This window comes from Amia ocellicauda, chromosome 2, assembly GCF_036373705.1.
Source record: "Amia ocellicauda isolate fAmiCal2 chromosome 2, fAmiCal2.hap1, whole genome shotgun sequence".
In the NCBI taxonomy this organism is placed as follows: Eukaryota; Metazoa; Chordata; class Actinopteri; order Amiiformes; family Amiidae; genus Amia; species Amia ocellicauda.
This window is the reverse complement of record NC_089851.1, coordinates 2,136,620-2,154,070: the sequence shown is the minus strand read 5'-3', so window position 1 is coordinate 2,154,070 and position 17,451 is coordinate 2,136,620. Positions and strand designations below refer to the sequence as shown.

General features: G+C 43.3%; 1 protein-coding gene and 1 long non-coding RNA gene across 5 annotated transcripts in view; one reads left to right on the top strand and one right to left on the bottom strand.

Annotated features, from left to right (window-relative positions):
* LOC136761672 (uncharacterized) overlaps positions 1-17,451 on the bottom strand; it is a 28,069-nt gene extending 10,618 nt beyond the window's left edge. For 2 of the 4 annotated variants that reach the window (XM_066716185.1, XM_066716188.1), the window contains exons 1-13: positions 17,308-17,450; positions 15,082-15,189; positions 14,022-14,135; positions 13,658-13,765; positions 8,348-8,401; positions 8,019-8,066; positions 6,628-6,741; positions 3,306-3,359; positions 2,977-3,024; positions 1,908-2,015; positions 1,312-1,419; positions 836-889; positions 507-554 (exon numbers count right to left, since the gene is read on the bottom strand). In XM_066716185.1, the coding sequence (XP_066572282.1) occupies positions 507-554; positions 836-889; positions 1,312-1,419; positions 1,908-2,015; positions 2,977-3,024; positions 3,306-3,359; positions 6,628-6,741; positions 8,019-8,066; positions 8,348-8,401; positions 13,658-13,765; positions 14,022-14,135; positions 15,082-15,189; positions 17,308-17,409 (1,068 nt within the window). In that variant the 5' untranslated portion in view covers positions 17,410-17,450. Of the gene's footprint in view, positions 1-506; positions 555-835; positions 890-1,311; positions 1,420-1,907; positions 2,016-2,976; positions 3,025-3,305; positions 3,360-6,627; positions 6,742-8,018; positions 8,067-8,347; positions 8,402-13,657; positions 13,766-14,021; positions 14,136-15,081; positions 15,190-17,307 lie in introns of all 4 variants that reach the window. The other 2 variants (XM_066716186.1, XM_066716187.1) reach the window with 2 other exon arrangements.
* On the top strand, positions 5,456-8,558 carry LOC136761929 (uncharacterized). The gene is made up of 2 exons (XR_010820409.1): positions 5,456-5,665; positions 5,884-8,558. It is a non-coding gene; the product is annotated as an uncharacterized LOC136761929 (long non-coding RNA).

The following is a 17,451-nucleotide window of genomic DNA, read 5'->3' as shown; positions in this document are numbered from 1 at the left end:
TTTAAGTTTCTGGTGTAAGTGAATGAAGCTTGAGGGAATCTTTAGTTAAATCCAGAAATGATTACATGGGGCAGTTTTCACACTATAAACAGTATAAATGAATCCTTTTCAATGCAATTGCTCCTCCAAGGTTAAGGCTACTGGGGATATCAGTGCACAGTAGGTTAGTGGGGTGTTGTGGCGTTAAATGTTTCACTCAATGAAACAAACTGTAACCTGGGACTCATTGTATCCATTCTGACCCAAAACACACACCAGCTAAATAAATGTTGGTTATCATCTCACCTTGAATGTTATTAAGAAACTTATAATCAAAATAATAAGATCAAGTTACAAAGTAGGAGACAGAATCACACACCTGGTGTCATATTTTAGATTTACTTATAAATATTGGCAGAGGAAGGGTGGTGTTACAGAGTGTGCATCTCTGCTGGGGAGTGGGGTCCCTCTCAGGGCAGAACACTCAAGCCAGCGGCCGGCCTTCATCAGGCGCACGTGGGTCTTACCTTCCTCGTCCTTCTGTTCCCATTCGGGCTGCGTGTCACACGAGTCCCCTGACAGACAGAAACATGCATATGAGGGACAGGCTAAGAGTCCCGCGCTGCAGCCCAACACAATCAACAGCGCTGGGAAAGAAAGACAAACTGCAGGTGTGATGAGAACGAGCGAGTCGATCCCCAGTCACACTCTGTAAACCTGTCTGCCCCCTGAACACAGTCCGGTACTTCTGCTCTGATCTCTTCTGTTCCAGTGAAAACAGACTGATCGAGACAACAGGGTTGGAAAAGACTAAAACGCAGACACAGGGATGAAGTGGAGGATTCCCACAGCCTACCTCGTGTGGGGAGTCCTTGTCCTCTGTGTGTCCGGCCTCCTTCTGCAGTGGAGCCTGCAGGGAGCAAACAGCAGGGCTTAGTGCAGGCGCCAGAAACAGCATACACTTCTACTGCATTTAACATCTATGGAAAGCAGGGTTTCCCCGCAGCTATATTCAGGACGGGCGACCTCCCTGGCAAAAAATTGGTGGCTTACTTGCTGGCCAAACAAATACATGAACGACAGAAAAAAAAAGTCTCAAAGGTGTAGAATTCACATAATTTCTGCAACAAGAAAAACAGCCTTTCTACATTCTTCCAGAAACCGGAGTCCCCTGAGCTTAAGACTGTCGAGGAAGGATACGAATGTGAGAAGAAAATACGTTTATTTCCTTATCGAATGGGTCGCTCTACAGATGGAGTTAGTGTTGGGGATGAGATACACATTTAATCTGACTGATTTCGTTGTTGGCACCCTGTCGGCGTGTCTCGGTACCTGTGGGTCCGTCTCATTGAGTCCGGTTCCATTGAGTCTCTGCAGTTCACAGGCCCGGGTGCCGTTCCCTCCGCTGCTCGAACACGGCTCTGACTGATTGGTGCGATTCTGATCCAAAACAGAGAAGAGAGCCGGCGAGACTCGGACGAGAAGCACTCAGAACAAAATCACAGAATTCAGTGTCTCCTCACAGATCTTTTTCACTGCAGACATTTAATATGCTTAACCTGGTGGGTAATTTGCATGAGCATATAAATACATATTATACCTGTCATGGCTTGACTTGTGTTAAACAGAACTGTGAATCTAATCTCCGCTTCTCTACTCGCAGTGGAGAGGTGGGGAGAGGAAATTGACAAGTTGAAAGAGCATCATGCACTACATGCAGCCAGCAGTTGGATTACATGGGAAGCAATGCATGCCACGCCCAGCTCACTCCAAACCCCACATAGTGACTTTACTTTCCATCTATTCCACAATACTTTGAGGGAATCTGACTCATATTTCCACAGTTACTAGTATTCTCTGTATTTGTATTGTTGTGAAGGGTGTTGGAACTCTTGTCCACTGTGTCTAATGACCGTGTGTGTGTTTACCTGTGGGTCAGTGACAATCTTCAATTTCTGCACCAATCTCTTCCACACTTCTTTGGGTTGGCTGGAGTTGCCTTCCAAGAGAATTGTACAACCATAACATGTATCAACCTGTCAAAACCAAAGCAAAGAGGAGAGGCACTGAGATCCTAATAAGACAGAGAAGATAGCAAGGATTTTCCTGCAGCGCATTTACATTCTCTGTACAGTCCCTGCGGCTGCAGTAGTGTAGCCATGCACTCCTGCACACTGCTGGCCTGCTCCTCACTGCTGTCAAGTGCAGTGACTCAAGCTGAACACAACGCTGTTGGTCGTCTCTGGTTTGGCGAACAAAAACAGAACACAAGAGTTGAGTTGAATTGAAATTGAGTCCTAGTGCAGACGCACTGTAAAGCAGTGGTGGGCAGCGCTGGTCCTGGGGGGCTGCAGGCACTCTCTATACACCCCCACCTGCTTCAGTCACAACCTGGAAACTGTGCTTAAAACGGTCCAATATAGCCAGTTATTGTCTCACTTCAGTCATTGAGAACGGGGTGGAACAGAAGCCAGAACTGGCACTGGGTTTATATTATTGGGACAGTTATTCACCTGATTTATTTATATTTTTTTAAAGCATCACTGGCATTCATTGTCAAGGCTGTTCTGCTCCCTTACACCACAGCACACAGAGGACTGACTAAACAAGACACAACACCCAGCACAACGCAGAGCACACCCCAAACACCCTCTAGCGTGACCTGCTGCCTCACTGAGTGACCGACCCAGACACTGGGGCGCTAACCTCATATTCATATCACCGGAGTGGCTTATTTTCCAATAGTGATGCTCTGCATAACAGGTCTAAGCACAGTGTTGTGCTCCAGACAGGACTGCGTGGCGGTGAACAACACCAAGTTGAAGGCCTTTTGTGCCAGAAATGACACGTGTGCGATGAGGACCCTGCGCAGTACACTACATTGTGGCCTGGCCAGCCTCCAGGCAGAGTGTGCATCTCTGCTGGGGAGTGGGGTCCCTCTCAGGGCAGAACACTCAAGCCAGCGGCCGGCCTTCATCAGGCGCACGTGGGTCTTACCTTCCTCGTCCTTCTGTTCTCATTCGGGCTGTGTGTCACACGAGTCCCCTGACAGACAGAAACATGCATATGAGGGAGAGGCTAAGAGTCCCGCGCTGCAGCCCAACACAATCAACAGCGCTGGGAAAGAAAGACAAACTGCAGGTGTGATGAGAACGAGCGAGTCGATCCCCAGTCACACTCTGTAAACCTGTCTGCCCCCTGAACACAGTCCGGTACTTCTGCTCTGATCTCTTCTGTTCCAGTGAAAACAGACTGATCGAGACAACAGGGTTGGAAAAGACTAAAACACAGACACAGGGATGAAGTGGAGGATTCCCACAGCCTACCTCGTGTGGGGAGTCCTTGTCCTCTGTGTGTCCGGCCTCCTTCTGCAGTGGAGCCTGCAGGGAGCAAACAGCAGGGCTTAGTGCAGGCTCCAGAAACAGCATACACTTCTATTGCATTTACAGACCTGCCAACCCTGGACATTGTTTTTTGAGTACCACATGAGCGGCGTCAGCTAAAGACACTTAAAATTGTCTTGTGCGTATGCACAACATTCCTCAACCTGTCAACCAGAAAACAACACAGTATGCATATACTTTGGATAACAACTCCTTTATTACTTTGTGTTTATGTTAACCTGGTGTCCTGGTCCTGATAGGCTTATCCTCAAAATAAAGTGAACTATTAATAAATAATAACAGAGCCTCTGTAGCTACTCAAAAACATAAGTATATGTAGCTCATTGCTGTTTACTTTAGCTCTCAATACAAAAATACAAGATTTAATAAATAAATAAATAAATAAATAAATAAAGTGGCACAGTCAATCAATAATACCTAAAATAATACTGCACTTCTTGTTCTAGCTAACCTTGCTATGATATGCACGGCTGCAAGAAGACCTTAGTTTTGTTTCCAACACTCAAACATGAGAGTGGGTGAAGATAAACATATCTGAAAGTCTGAAGAGGACAAAGGACAAGCTAGGCCGGGGGTATGGGGGCCGCCAAGGCCCCCTTTGAGGTCCACGGGCAAAGCCCTGGTGGGGGTTCCAAGGGGGCATTGCTCCCTGGGGGCCAACCATTTTTGTAGTGTATCTGGCACTAGAATGATTATTATTATTATTATTCCTTTGCAGATGCCCTTATCCAGGGCGACATACAAAACATAACAGCATTATAAAAGTGCAATAATACAGCATAAAATTACAGATCAAAAGATAATACAATTACAAGTTCAAAATTATATAAGTGCATAAGAAAACATACAGTAAATACAAGTCCTACATCCTAGACTGTAAGCTAATTGCAGACAAAATGTGAAGTCATAGTTAAGAGCTCAGGGGAAGGGCAGTGCTTAATTTGTAAATCAGAAGGTGCCGGAACGCTAAGTGTATATGAGAGCGGACGGGTGACGAGGCAGGCGCTGGTCCCGGAACAGTGCAGCATGTGAGAATGGGTGGCGGCGACGGTCCAAAACCGTGAGAGCAGGGGGTGGCAATTGCTGCCACGTTAGGTACAGGATCGGCGTAAATAGGTACCAGAACACAGGGGAAGGGGGCATAGGGGCAATCAATATAAACAACACGAGTACCAGCAATGTAAAAGTAACCAGTACCATGAAAACTAGATACAAAGTGCAGAATGATATCAAATAAGCAGTGAACCTAATCAATAATCAGCCCCAGAGCTTCATTCTGCAGTTGGTGTTGTTAAGGTCAGTATTTGTAATACTCCTTTATTCACAAGTAATTACGGTCTGTTCTATGTCCAGTATTCTAATCCTCCTTGTATACGTGTAATTACGGTAGGCCCTATCCAGTTTGCTAGGATCTTTGAGGGAGACAAGCAGTTACTGTGTTGAGAACGAGTAATATGTGGAGACAATACATTGTTAAACTATAATAATCTCTTGTCGATTTAACAGGTGCTTGTAATGGAATCGTCTCTAATGATGTGTTTACAGTTGATATATGTGTTTGCGGTTTACTCGAGTAGCAACGCATCTGCTTCCACAAGGGTGGAAATCACAGAATTCAGTGTCTCCTCACAGATCTTTTTCACTGCAGGCATTTAATATGCTTAACCTGGTGGTTAATCTGCATGAGCATATAAATACATATTATACCCTTCGTGGCTTGGCTTGTGTTAAACAGAACCGTGAATCTAATCTCCGCTTCTCTACTCGCAATGGAGAGGTGGGGAGAGGAAAATGACAAGTTGAAAGAGCATCACAGGTATTTGACCGAGCTGACGGGCACAAATCACAGTTCCAGTGCTTTACAGCAGCTTTGATGCTTGACAGACTGGATTCTTCACTCATGCAAACCAGCAGGTTTTGGGCCTTTACACTGTGATTGACAGGTGGGTAAAAGGTGTTCTTGGCACAGGAAATACAAAACACGCACAGAGGCAGCTCAGCACCAGGCAGACAGATGGCAAACTAAATGCATGTCAGCGAGCACTTAGCACTACATGCAGCTGTAACCAGGTTGAAATTATTATTTTTTTGTTGTTGAAACTTCACCAAATCCTGATAAATATTGAATAATATGTGTTTTATTAAGTTCATAACATGTTTTGTACGGTTTAGAGTATATTCAAACTGAAGTGTTAATACCTGTACTGTTGCTTTAAGAGGTCTCAGTATTACGACGTCAACTCTGCGTCTCTCTCAGTTCGCGCTTTGCTCACTGAGAGGAGGTAATGATTTTTCCGCTGGTTATCATTAAGAGTTTATTTCGTTTTGTAGATAATATAATATAACCATATGCAGTTATAAAGTGAATGCTAGTCTTAAGAGTGTAAACATGCAGCCGTGTTGTCAAAATGTAAGCCCTGTAAATACACTTTTACAAGTTATACGGGAGACACATGTTTTTCAGTGCTACGGGGTTTCCTGTGTGTTTATTTGCTAATAGGAGACTGACGAACTACGTGTGTGGAAGAGACTGCATGTTAAAGAACATTTTTCTGTTTTTTACTGATTTGTACAGGTATGTTTATTCAGTTAGTTCATTATTTACACAAATATTTTACTGGTTGTGTTTAACATTCTGAAAACCATATGTAATCAAATGTATTGGAAATGTATTTTATTTCATTTTATTTTTAAAGTCATCTAAATCACTCTTGTGTTAACGTAGGAACTATGTTAACTTAGATTGCCTATGTAAGTGTAAATTAGCGCAGTTCGCGCTTTGCTCACTGAGAGGAGGAGACTGACGAACTACGTGTGTGGAAGAGACTGCATGTTAAAGAACATTTTTCTGTTTTTTACTGATTTGTACAGATACCACCGCCATACGGCTTGCATTAAAGGAGCAACCAGTAGCTGTTTGTAGTCCGGGTCCTTCCTTCCGTCAGCACAGTCACAATCACAGAACACAACGCAGATCACGTAGACGTCAACGGATGTGCATTTAGCCAGATATACGGCAGACCACGCACACCCGTTACACAGCCAGCAGTTGGATTACATGGGAAGCAATGCATGCCACGCCCAGCTCACTCCAAACCCCACATAGTGACTTTACTTTCCATCTATTCCACAATACTTTGAGGGAATCTGACTCATATTTCCACAGTTACTAGTATTTTCTGTATTTGTATTGTTGTGAAGGGTGTTGGAACTCTTGTCCACGATGTCTAATGACAGTGTTTACCTGTGGGTCAGTGACAATCTTCAATTTCAGCAGCAATCTCCTCCACACTTCTTCGGGTTGGCTGGAGTTTCCACTCAATCCAATTCTACAGCCGAAACATTGTTGCTCTGTTGACTGTTTAGTGAACAAAAACAGAACATAAGTGAGGACGGCATCAGGAAAGAGTACTAGTGCAGACGTACTGTAAAGCAGTGGTGGGCAGCGCTGGTCCTGGGGGTTTCTATACACCCCCATCTGCTTCAGTCACAACCTGGACACTGTGCTTAAAACGGTCCAGTATAGCTAGTTATTGGCTCAATTCAGTCATTGAGAACGGGGTGGAACAGAAGGCCCTGTGTGCCAGAAATGACACGTGTGCGATGAGGACCCTGCGCAGTACACTACACCGGCCAGCCTCCAGGCAGAGTTGTAACAGTACCTTAAAGGCCGGCTGCATTGCCTGCTTTTAGACTAAAGAGACCTTTAAGGATTCTCCATTGCTCCATTGTTTTTCAGGAAATAGACTGTGTGGGGATAGAGGCGCTTGACCTTGAGCAGAGCAGAGGAGAGCAGGGTAGCACAGCGCAGGGTAGGAGACATTATTGTGCACCCAGACTGAAGTGAGAGAAGGCTCGGAGACAGTGCTAGCTGGCAGGGGGATGCAGGGGTCAATGCTTATGGAGTTGGGTAACCATAATAATCTGAGTGAAAAGACGTTTGCTATTTTCTAAAAGGCCTTAAAGTTTCAATGAGCTCATGACTCGTGACCATGAATGCGTTCCACCTCTGAGGAAGCCAATTCTGGATGGAGTGAAATACAGAGACTGAACTGATTTAAGTTATTTTATTATTTGCATACATCTGTGTTTTCTAAAATACTGTCTGCTAATGAAGCACTTGTGTTTGTTTAAGTTTCTGGTGTAAGTGAATGAAGCTTGAGGGAATCTTTAGTTAAATCCAGAAATGATTACATGGGGCAGTTTTCACACTATAAACAGTATAAATGAATCCTTTTCAATGCAATTGCTCCTCCAAGGTTAAGGCTACTGGGGATATCAGTGCACAGTAGGTTAGTGGGGTGTTGTGGCGTTAAATGTTTCACTCAATGAAACAAACTGTAACCTGGGACTCATTGTATCCATTCTGACCCAAAACACACACCAGCTAAATAAATGTTGGTTATCATCTCACCTTGAATGTTATTAAGAAACTTATAATCAAAATAATAAGATCAAGTTACAAAGTAGGAGACAGAATCACACACCTGGTGTCATATTTTAGATTTACTTATAAATATTGGCAGAGGAAGGGTGGTGTTACAGAGTGTGCATCTCTGCTGGGGAGTGGGGTCCCTCTCAGGGCAGAACACTCAAGCCAGCGGCCGGCCTTCATCAGGCGCACGTGGGTCTTACCTTCCTCGTCCTTCTGTTCCCATTCGGGCTGCGTGTCACACGAGTCCCCTGACAGACAGAAACATGCATATGAGGGAGAGGCTAAGAGTCCCGCGCTGCAGCCCAACACAATCAACAGCGCTGGGAAAGAAAGACAAACTGCAGGTGTGATGAGAACGAGCGAGTCGATCCCCAGTCACACTCTGTAAACCTGTCTGCCCCCTGAACACAGTCCGGTACTTCTGCTCTGATCTCTTCTGTTCCAGTGAAAACAGACTGATCGAGACAACAGGGTTGGAAAAGACTAAAACGCAGACACAGGGATGAAGTGGAGGATTCCCACAGCCTACCTCGTGTGGGGAGTCCTTGTCCTCTGTGTGTCCGGCCTCCTTCTGCAGTGGAGCCTGCAGGGAGTAAACAGCAGGGCTTAGTGTAATGTCGTAGAGACCTGTAGACACAACTTGAGGAATCGCTTATTAATGTTTTAAAGCACACATTAAAGCTGTAATTGATTTCCCTCCTTATTTTGATGATTGATAATAAAAGTGGAAGTTGACAATGGTGAAGTTACATTTTTTTGAATTTATGAAGTAAGTGTTGAGCAAACTTTGTATTTTGTCATTGAATTTACATGACACTACCAAGATGCCATTTTGACATATCAAGTTTCCTGTAGTTGAAGTTTACAGTATCTCTTACAGGGCATTTGTTAATTAATCATCTTCAGGTTTATTTTCATAATTGAAAGATGTTTGACATACTTGAGCGGACAATTACACCACTGTTGTGTCATAGGCAGTAAAGACACATATGTATATAACAAGGTTTATTGAGTAACTATGTACAGTTGCTGCTCCTCCTTCGTACTGCATAGAACTCACTTTTTTCCCTTTTTCCTGCTGGTATCTAGACATAGTGACATCTACTGACGCTACATAGTACGACATCACAGCCACCCAGTACGAAAGCAAATACTGGCATCATGTTGGATTTTGGAAACAACATTTAAAATGTGCACATTTGAATGGACATTGGAATAGATATCCATGTTTTTTGTTTCCTTTTGAACCGTTACAATAATGTCATCTAGTTGGACATTTCCTAAGAACAACACACGGTAACTTATTGTACATTAACATATATTTTCTATTTGACGTTTATTTTTTGTGTACCTGGGAAACCATGTACACACACTTCTTTTCTAACAAATTGTTAGCTTAGTTAGATTTTTGACCGTCATCTGGTATCACCTGTTGCGGGGAACTCCTGAACTTTTTCTAAGAATAGAGAAATGCTACGATACTACACATGGTCAGAGTATAATACAGAGGGGTTGTATTGTGTATATTTGGGTGGCAGTGTGGAGTAGTGGTCATTGCTCTGGACCTTGAAGTGGAGGGTTGTGGGCTCAATGCCCAGGTAGGGGGGGGGGCACTGCTGTTGTACCCTTGAGCAAGGTACTTTACCTAGATTGCTCCAGTAAATGCCCAGCTGTACAAATGGGTACAAATGTGAAAATAATGTGATATGTTGTAACCAGGGAATAAAATTAACACCCACCAAATGCGGGTAGATTTAGCCAGTGGCGGGTACATCTGTCAGTCTTACTTTGGCGGGTGGCCAACAAGCGTATGGGAACTCAACTTGTTTTAGATTCTCATAGCATATTGGTCGATATTGTAATGGACCTTTGAACTCCTTAAGTGCTTGATTTAAACAGCTGGACACAATTACTGATGTGCACTTTAAAATGATGGGCAACGGTGAAGACGGGAGGACCGTGGCGCTCACTTTGAGACATTGACAAAGGGTAGACCCTAGGGAAGCGTCTCCCTTTCTTTTAAATTACTGAAGAGTAACTAGAACATTTTATATTCTTAATTATTTTTGCATTGTTTATTTTAAAGCTTCGTTGAGTTATAGACCATGTGTCGAGCTGTGCGCCGATCAGGAAGGAGCAGACACATCCAGATTGTTGTGGGGTTTGTTTCTTTTATATTGATTTGTTGTGGCTTTATTTGATTTATCTTGCTTGGTTTGTGTGCATATTGGTTTTTTATATGGGTGATTATTGTATTTATTTTATGCATCTGTTGGATGACATCTGATTTAATATTGGTTTGGGAATGTACTTGGGTGATTCTGTTTGCTCCTTCCTGAAGCTGAGATCTTTGCACCGGTCTGAATGCTTGGCTTGGATTTTAATACTAGATTTCTCGAGATAATAAATATTTACTACGATTTGATGCTGCTGGTGTTCTTTGTGGTGTGAAATCCCCCTCCTCTCCTTTAACTATTAATTTATTCTGGACCCGCCGGGTGAACAAAGGTGGTGGCAGCAGAACGCTACTTATTGCATTAATTTGTAGCCCCCTGTAACAAAGGTCCGTTACAATATCTTTCAAAATACGAATTAATTTGACGTTGCAGTGTTGGTATGTTAGTTGATTCGGCAAACCGCAATATCAAGTATTTTGAAAATATTTGGCATCTGGACAGCCTTCGGTCCAGGAGGACATATTTCATGGAGAGCAATGAAGCAGAAGCAAGCTTCCTGCAGGTTAAGGATGTGGGAAAAAAACACCTAAAAGCCAAACACCCTTCTGGGAAACTAGCAATGACAGAAAAGGAAAGAGGAGCAACAAACACATGAATATTACATATACAGCCTGCTGGTGTGTTTCCGAACGTAGACCGGCAGTCTACATATGTTTGAAAACGTGGAAAAGTAAACTGTTTATTGAAGTAGATTGTATAAATTAGCTAGATAGGCAGGTCTTATACACTCACCTAAAGGATTATTAGGAACACCATACTAATACTGTGTTTGACCCCCTTTCGCCTTCAGAACTGCCTTAATTCTACGTGGCATTGATTCAACAAGGTGCTGAAAGCATTCTTTAGAAATGTTGGCCCATATTGATAGGATAGCATCTTGCAGTTGATGGAGATTTGTGGGATGCACATCCAGGGTATGAAGCTCCCGTTCCACCACATCCCAAAGATGCTCTGTTGGATTGAGATCTGGTGACTGTGGGGGCCAGTTTAGTACAGTGAACTCATTGTCATGTTCAAGAAACCAATTTGAAATGATTCGACCTTTGTGACATGGTGCATTATCCTGCTGGAAGTAGCCATCAGAGGATGGGTACATGGTGGTCATAAAGGGATGGACATGGTCAGAAACAATGCTCAGGTAGGCCGTGGCATTTAAACGATGCCCAATTGGCACTAAGGGGCCTAAAGTGTGCCAAGAAAACATCCCCCACACCATTACACCACCACCACCAGCCTGCACAGTGGTAACAAGGCATGATGGATCCATGTTCTCATTCTGTTTACGCCAAATTCTGACTCTACCATCTGAATGTCTCAACAGAAATCGAGACTCATCAGACCAGGCAACATTTTTCCAGTCTTCAACTGTCCAATTTTGGTGAGCTTGTGCAAATTGTAGCCTCTTTTTCCTATTTGTAGTGGAGATGAGTGGTACCCGGTGGGGTCTTCTGCTGTTGTAGCCCATCCGCCTCAAGGTTGTACGTGTTGTGGCTTCACAAATGCTTTGCTGCATACCTCGGTTGTAACGAGTGGTTATTTCAGTCAAAGTTGCTCTTCTATCAGCTTGAATCAGTCGGCCCATTCTCCTCTGACCTCTAGCATCAACAAGGCATTTTCGCCCACAGGACTGCCGCATACTGGATGTTTTTCCCTTTTCACACCATTCTTTGTAAACCCTAGAAATGGTTGTGCGTGAAAATCCCAGTAACTGAGCAGATTGTGAAATACTCAGACCGGCCCGTCTGGCACCAACAACCATGCCACGCTCAAAATTGCTTAAATCACCTTTCTTTCCCATTCAGACATTCAGTTTGGAGTTCAGGAGATTGTCTTGACCAGGACCACACCCCTAAATGCATTGAAGCAACTGCCATGTGATTGGTTGGTTAGATAATTGCATTAATGTGAAATTGAACAGGTGTTCCTAATAATCCTTTAGGTGAGTGTACATTTTGTACTTCGCTGTTGTGATCGGAAAACACAAGGACGCTAATGTTAAGGCATTTTCATTACAGCTCACATTACTAAACTGGCAATTGAATGAAAATGTATAAAAATTGAAAAACATATTGGTCGGTCAGTTACAGACGTAACTGCAAAATATTCAATAAACAAATAGTCACAACCTTTATAGTGAATTTGAAATTGTGACAATAAAAAGTTGTGCTAATGTCGAGTCTCACACGAGGTGCATGAGAGTTGACAGGTCTGCTGTTAATATGCCATTTCCATACGTCTTCTAATCATGTATTATTTATATAGATTTTAATTTAACAACATTGTTGTGTTAAATAAGTATTAATCAATTACAGAGCATTCATTTATGTTGAAACGATTTGCGATAGAGACATGCATTTTTTGCTGTAGCTGAGATTCTGCTGGAGAGAAACGTGCAGTTTGTTTATATTGCATCTTTGCTGATTTTTGTGCAAACGCAGAACATAGGCATGGTATTGACCAATGGAAAGGATGTTATTGTCTGTCATCATCCCTAGAGATTATATTTTTAACCCAACTCAAAGGGCCTCTCTCAGCCCTGGCACTCTCAGTTGGTCCAATTATGCTCTGCTGTGAGAGCAGTGGTCAGAGTGCAGATGAGAGAGAGAAACAGAGTTTTATATTGTAGCTTATAAACAATGACAACAGCATTCATTTTAATTACTTTTAAGGGCCTTAAGAACATACTTTGAAATGTAATGACTTTTAATGATGTACAGAATCCCAGAGAAGGGAGTAGAAGTTAAGAGGAAGAGGAGTATGAAGAGCAACAATGTGTCACCATATAACACCCCTTCTCATGTGTTATTATTATTTTTGTCATTTAGCTGACACTCTTATCCAGGGCATATATTTGCACCCATTTATACAGCTGGGCATTTCACTGGAGCAATCTAAGTGAAGTACCTTGCTCAGGGGTACAACAGCGCTGCCCCACCCAGGATTAGAACCCACAACAGTGCTGTTAGTTTAGTGTGTTTATACAGAGCCCCACTAGCTGCCATGTTATTGCAGATGTGATTGATTAATTTGAAAACGATGCTCCCACATTGTCTCTACTAGCAAGTGTTATAATTCAACAGAATGCAGTGTTTTGATCAAAGACCTTATAACACTTGCAAGTAGAAACTGGGAGCATGTTTTTCTATCCAGATCCTTTTCCCTCATACACACCAGTCTAGTCTATACAGGTGTGCAATTAGCTTTTGTTATTGTGATGGATTCATGACCTGAAGAAATTTCATGTTTAACATGTTCACCACACATGTACGCACCCTCATGCATTTCTGGTGATGTTTGCCTTTGGCTGGTAAAAATACCAAGTGGCTGGTAAGTTTTTTCCTTCTACCAGACACAGTGGCTAGTGGCCAAAAAAGTTAATTTTATCCCCTGGTTGTAACAATTGTAAGTCACCCTGGATAAGGGTGTCTGCTAAGAAATCGGGTAATAATTGTAGATAAAACAAAAAACTCTAAATATTGATTGATTTAACATTGTGGGCTCAATTATTGAATTACATTTTGGGGTTAACCTGACAACCCTATGAGATACACATTTAATCTGACTGATTTCATTGTTGGCACCCTGTCGGCGTGTCTCGGTACCTGTGGGTCCGTCTCATTGAGTCCGGTTCCATTGAGTCTCTGCAGTTCACAGGCCCGGGTGCCGTTCCCTCCGCTGCTCGAACACGGCTCTGACTGATTGGTGCGATTCTGATCCAAAACAGAGAAGAGAGCCGGCGAGACTCGGACGAGAAGCACTCAGAACAAAATCACAGAATTCAGTGTCTCCTCACAGATCTTATTCACTGCAGATCCCACACAGTCAGTTCACTTTCCATCTATACCGCAATACTTTGAGGGAATCTATCTCATATTTCCACAGTTACTGTTATTCTCTGTATTTGTATTATTGTGAAGGGTGTTGGAACTCTTGTCCACTATATCTAATGACCGTGTGTGTGTATACCTCTGGGTCAGTAGCATTCGATTTCAGGAATCTCTTCCACACTTCTTCGGGTTGGCTGGAGTCGCCTTCCAATGGAATTGTCGCTCCAAACACGTATGAACTGTGCAGATCAGCCTGGAAAAACCAAAGCAAAGAGGAGATGCGCTGAGACTCTAATAAGACAGAGAAGATGATGACAGGGATTTTCTTGCTCTGAATTTACATTCCCAAAGGGTCCCTCCTGCTTCATTGGGCAACACCTGAAAATACAGGAGTACTGTGTCAGTCTTACGACGATGAGATCCCGTTCTGAGCTCGGTAGAGCATTAACTCCCCCTCAGGTGTCGGGGCACCAGTCTGCGGGCGTAGCGGGTGTATGGCTCTGTTGGTGAGGCTGTGGGCATCAGACAGGCACTGGGAGGGGTTTCTGAGACCGCGGTCCGAATGCAAATTTGGGGGAGGGATCTGACTGCATCACTTCCTGTGGTACCCATAACATGTGATGTACGAGTGCTCTGAGGTTTGAATACCCGCGGGGCCTAGTCCAAAACGGCTTTTAAATAAAATTATAACTTTGATTACAAAATGACAACAGTGCTGTCTCACTTGTTTTGGCTCGACACAGTTCAAGTCAGTCCGCGCAACCCTAAGCTTAAGAATGTCATCAATAGCAAATACATATATATTTAAATCGGCACACAATAGCAATGAGGAAAACATTTGTAATATATTCGTAAAATTCAAAATAAATCATTCAAACAAATATACCTGATGTTTCCTCAATATTAGTAAAATTATGTCTTCAGGTGTTGCTGCGATTTTCAGCCAATCAGAGCTCTGGATTCCTTACTACCTTCAGCAGTGACTGAATTCTTGTATCAGGGTTTTTCATCACCACAGCGCTGGCAACATGGCCGAAGTAAGAAGTAGTAAAATAAGGGTATATCCCACAGGCCTCTGGAGTGCCTACTGGAGATTGTCCGTCCATGCACCCCGCCCTCCCACAACCCTACCCTACATGAAGGACAGAATCATGGTTTTGTGCCACTGTGGTTCAGAGAGAAAGACATGCGCTGCCCACCTGCTCCTGGCTCTGCAGCTCAATCCCAGCCAGCACGTCCCCTGCCAGGCCCCTGTCATTCGTCAGCGGATTTAAGTTGCCGAAAACTTTGGTCTTCCTTTTCTTTTGCTGTTGGAATGCATTGCACCAATATTCACACCTATACAGAACTAAACACACACTGAACTATGGATAGATACATGTATATAGCGAGAGAGATTCTATCGATCTATGGATGGATGTGAGACAGAGATGCATATATATATTATATATATACATACATAGACTGGTGCTCTTTGGACAATGCAAACTGCTGCACTCAGAGCTGAGGCACATCAAGGTTACAATCAGAACAAACAAAGATCACATTGACTTCAAACACCAAACCAGGGCTGCCCGAAAGTGAGGCATCTTCACAGTGTTTAAATGTTCAGTTCAGGGCAGTGAAATCATTCTTGTTATATTACAAGTGTTTTATTTTTGCTTCAGTGCTTTATCCTCCAGTTTGCCAGTTTTCCCAAACTATTCTTATGGCTAGACTTTCAGATGTAAACATGGACAGTGATCTTCAGCAAATAAGATGCATATTTCCTTCTGGTGCACAAGTTCTGAAAATCCCCCTGTGACTTTTGGGATGACGGGCTATAGATAACGTATGGGATCCAGTGGGCAACGGGCTGAAGTCTCTTCCTGAGTGTAAGTAGCCTGAGCTGGAAAACACACCCGTTGAAAATGTGCCCTTGAATTGCATCGGTTTATCTGTAATTGAAACAATTCCAAAGTGTCCACACAATGTGCCCTGATATAAAGAACACAAAAATAAAAAGATCTGTGATTCAAAGGGTTGTTTTGGTTGTTTTTTTACCATGAACACGCATGATGCTGCCAAGCACTGAGGGCACTGACTGCAAACACATAAGAAGACAAGACAAACTGTGCCAAGTTGTTGGGCAATTCAAGGATGCGGATTAGAACAACGGGACGAGTACACACAGACATTGGACCTGGACAGACAGGCAGGGAAACGGCACTCAACAGCTCAATGCCAGCTAACATGAGCGGTTACACAAAAGGTCACTTAACCAGCAGTCACTGTTACCTAACAATGTCAATAAAGTGCATACAAAATAAATAAGAAAATAAAACCGAGGTAACTGTGTAACAATTTCTTCAAAAAGTGGTATGAAACCCCAACTACTGATACCAATTCAATATGGTTATATATGGTTATAACTTCTGTCTAAAAATAAAAGGATCTCCTGTATCTAAACCAAAAACAGCTTTCCTTCTGTGGTGATGAACACGCCACTGACTCAGTGAGAGCAGGTTGTTTCAGGCACTTTCACTGCTCTTACCACAAGTTTTTTCTATCTCGTGTGATATTCAGGCGAAATTCGTCCAAACCCAGTAAATACTCATTAATAGGAGATCGCTGTCCTCACAACAGGTTTTCTGAAAATAAATACATCAATAACTGTGACAGACTAAACGAGCGAGTTCACACTGATGTCTGTGTAACCGCCAACACAATCCGTTAAGAGTAGGGTGTCATGTGTTGTCCTGTCATTTTCTACAGGATATTTTCGCCCGGGCCATGTCATTTCTCTAACCCGTGTTTACTGCTCTCACTGTGGCCAAGCAACCTGCAGGCTGGGGCCGGTTCACTGCCAGAGTAGGTACTTATTAGTGCCTGAGATGAGGAGCAGGTAGATGCCTGGCCTGCTTTCACATCAGCGTCTTAGGGTGTCGAAACGTTGAGCTGTTGCCATTTACCTGTAGTGTCCCAAACTGATAGTAAAGTTACTTAAATTTGAAAATTTCCATCCCGATATTAATACACAACATCTGCTTCAAAACGGGGACGAATTAGTATAAACTCTTTTTACTCCTTTTAGGACAGTGGTTCCCAAACTAGTCCTGGAGCCCCACTTGCCCTGCACTCTTATTGACTTAATTGAACCTTCAATTGAACTGTTAGATCAATTAAGCGGTCAATTGAGCGATTGAGAGCCCAGTTTGAACAAAAACCAGCAGGGCAGTGGGGGCTCCAGGACCGGTTTGGGAACCACTGCTTTAGGGTGTTGTAAAGCAATTTAGTGAAAAAATGACATTAACAATGGGTACTTTAATCTGACCTTAATGTATGTGTGCTAGTTTTTAATATCATGCAGCTTTTATTATCCAACACTGCAAAATGTAAGCTCACTACAAACATGCACGTGTGTGGTACAGATAAGGTCTATTTACCCTCACTGGCTGGGTGTTGCTCCTGGTTCCGTTTTGAACAAGTCCAGCCGCCGCCAGGGTCATCGCGACGGCCAGCACACTCAGCAGCAGCGCGGCCCGCATCCTGTCCGCTGGGGCTCTGACGGTGCACTGCGCGCACAGCGC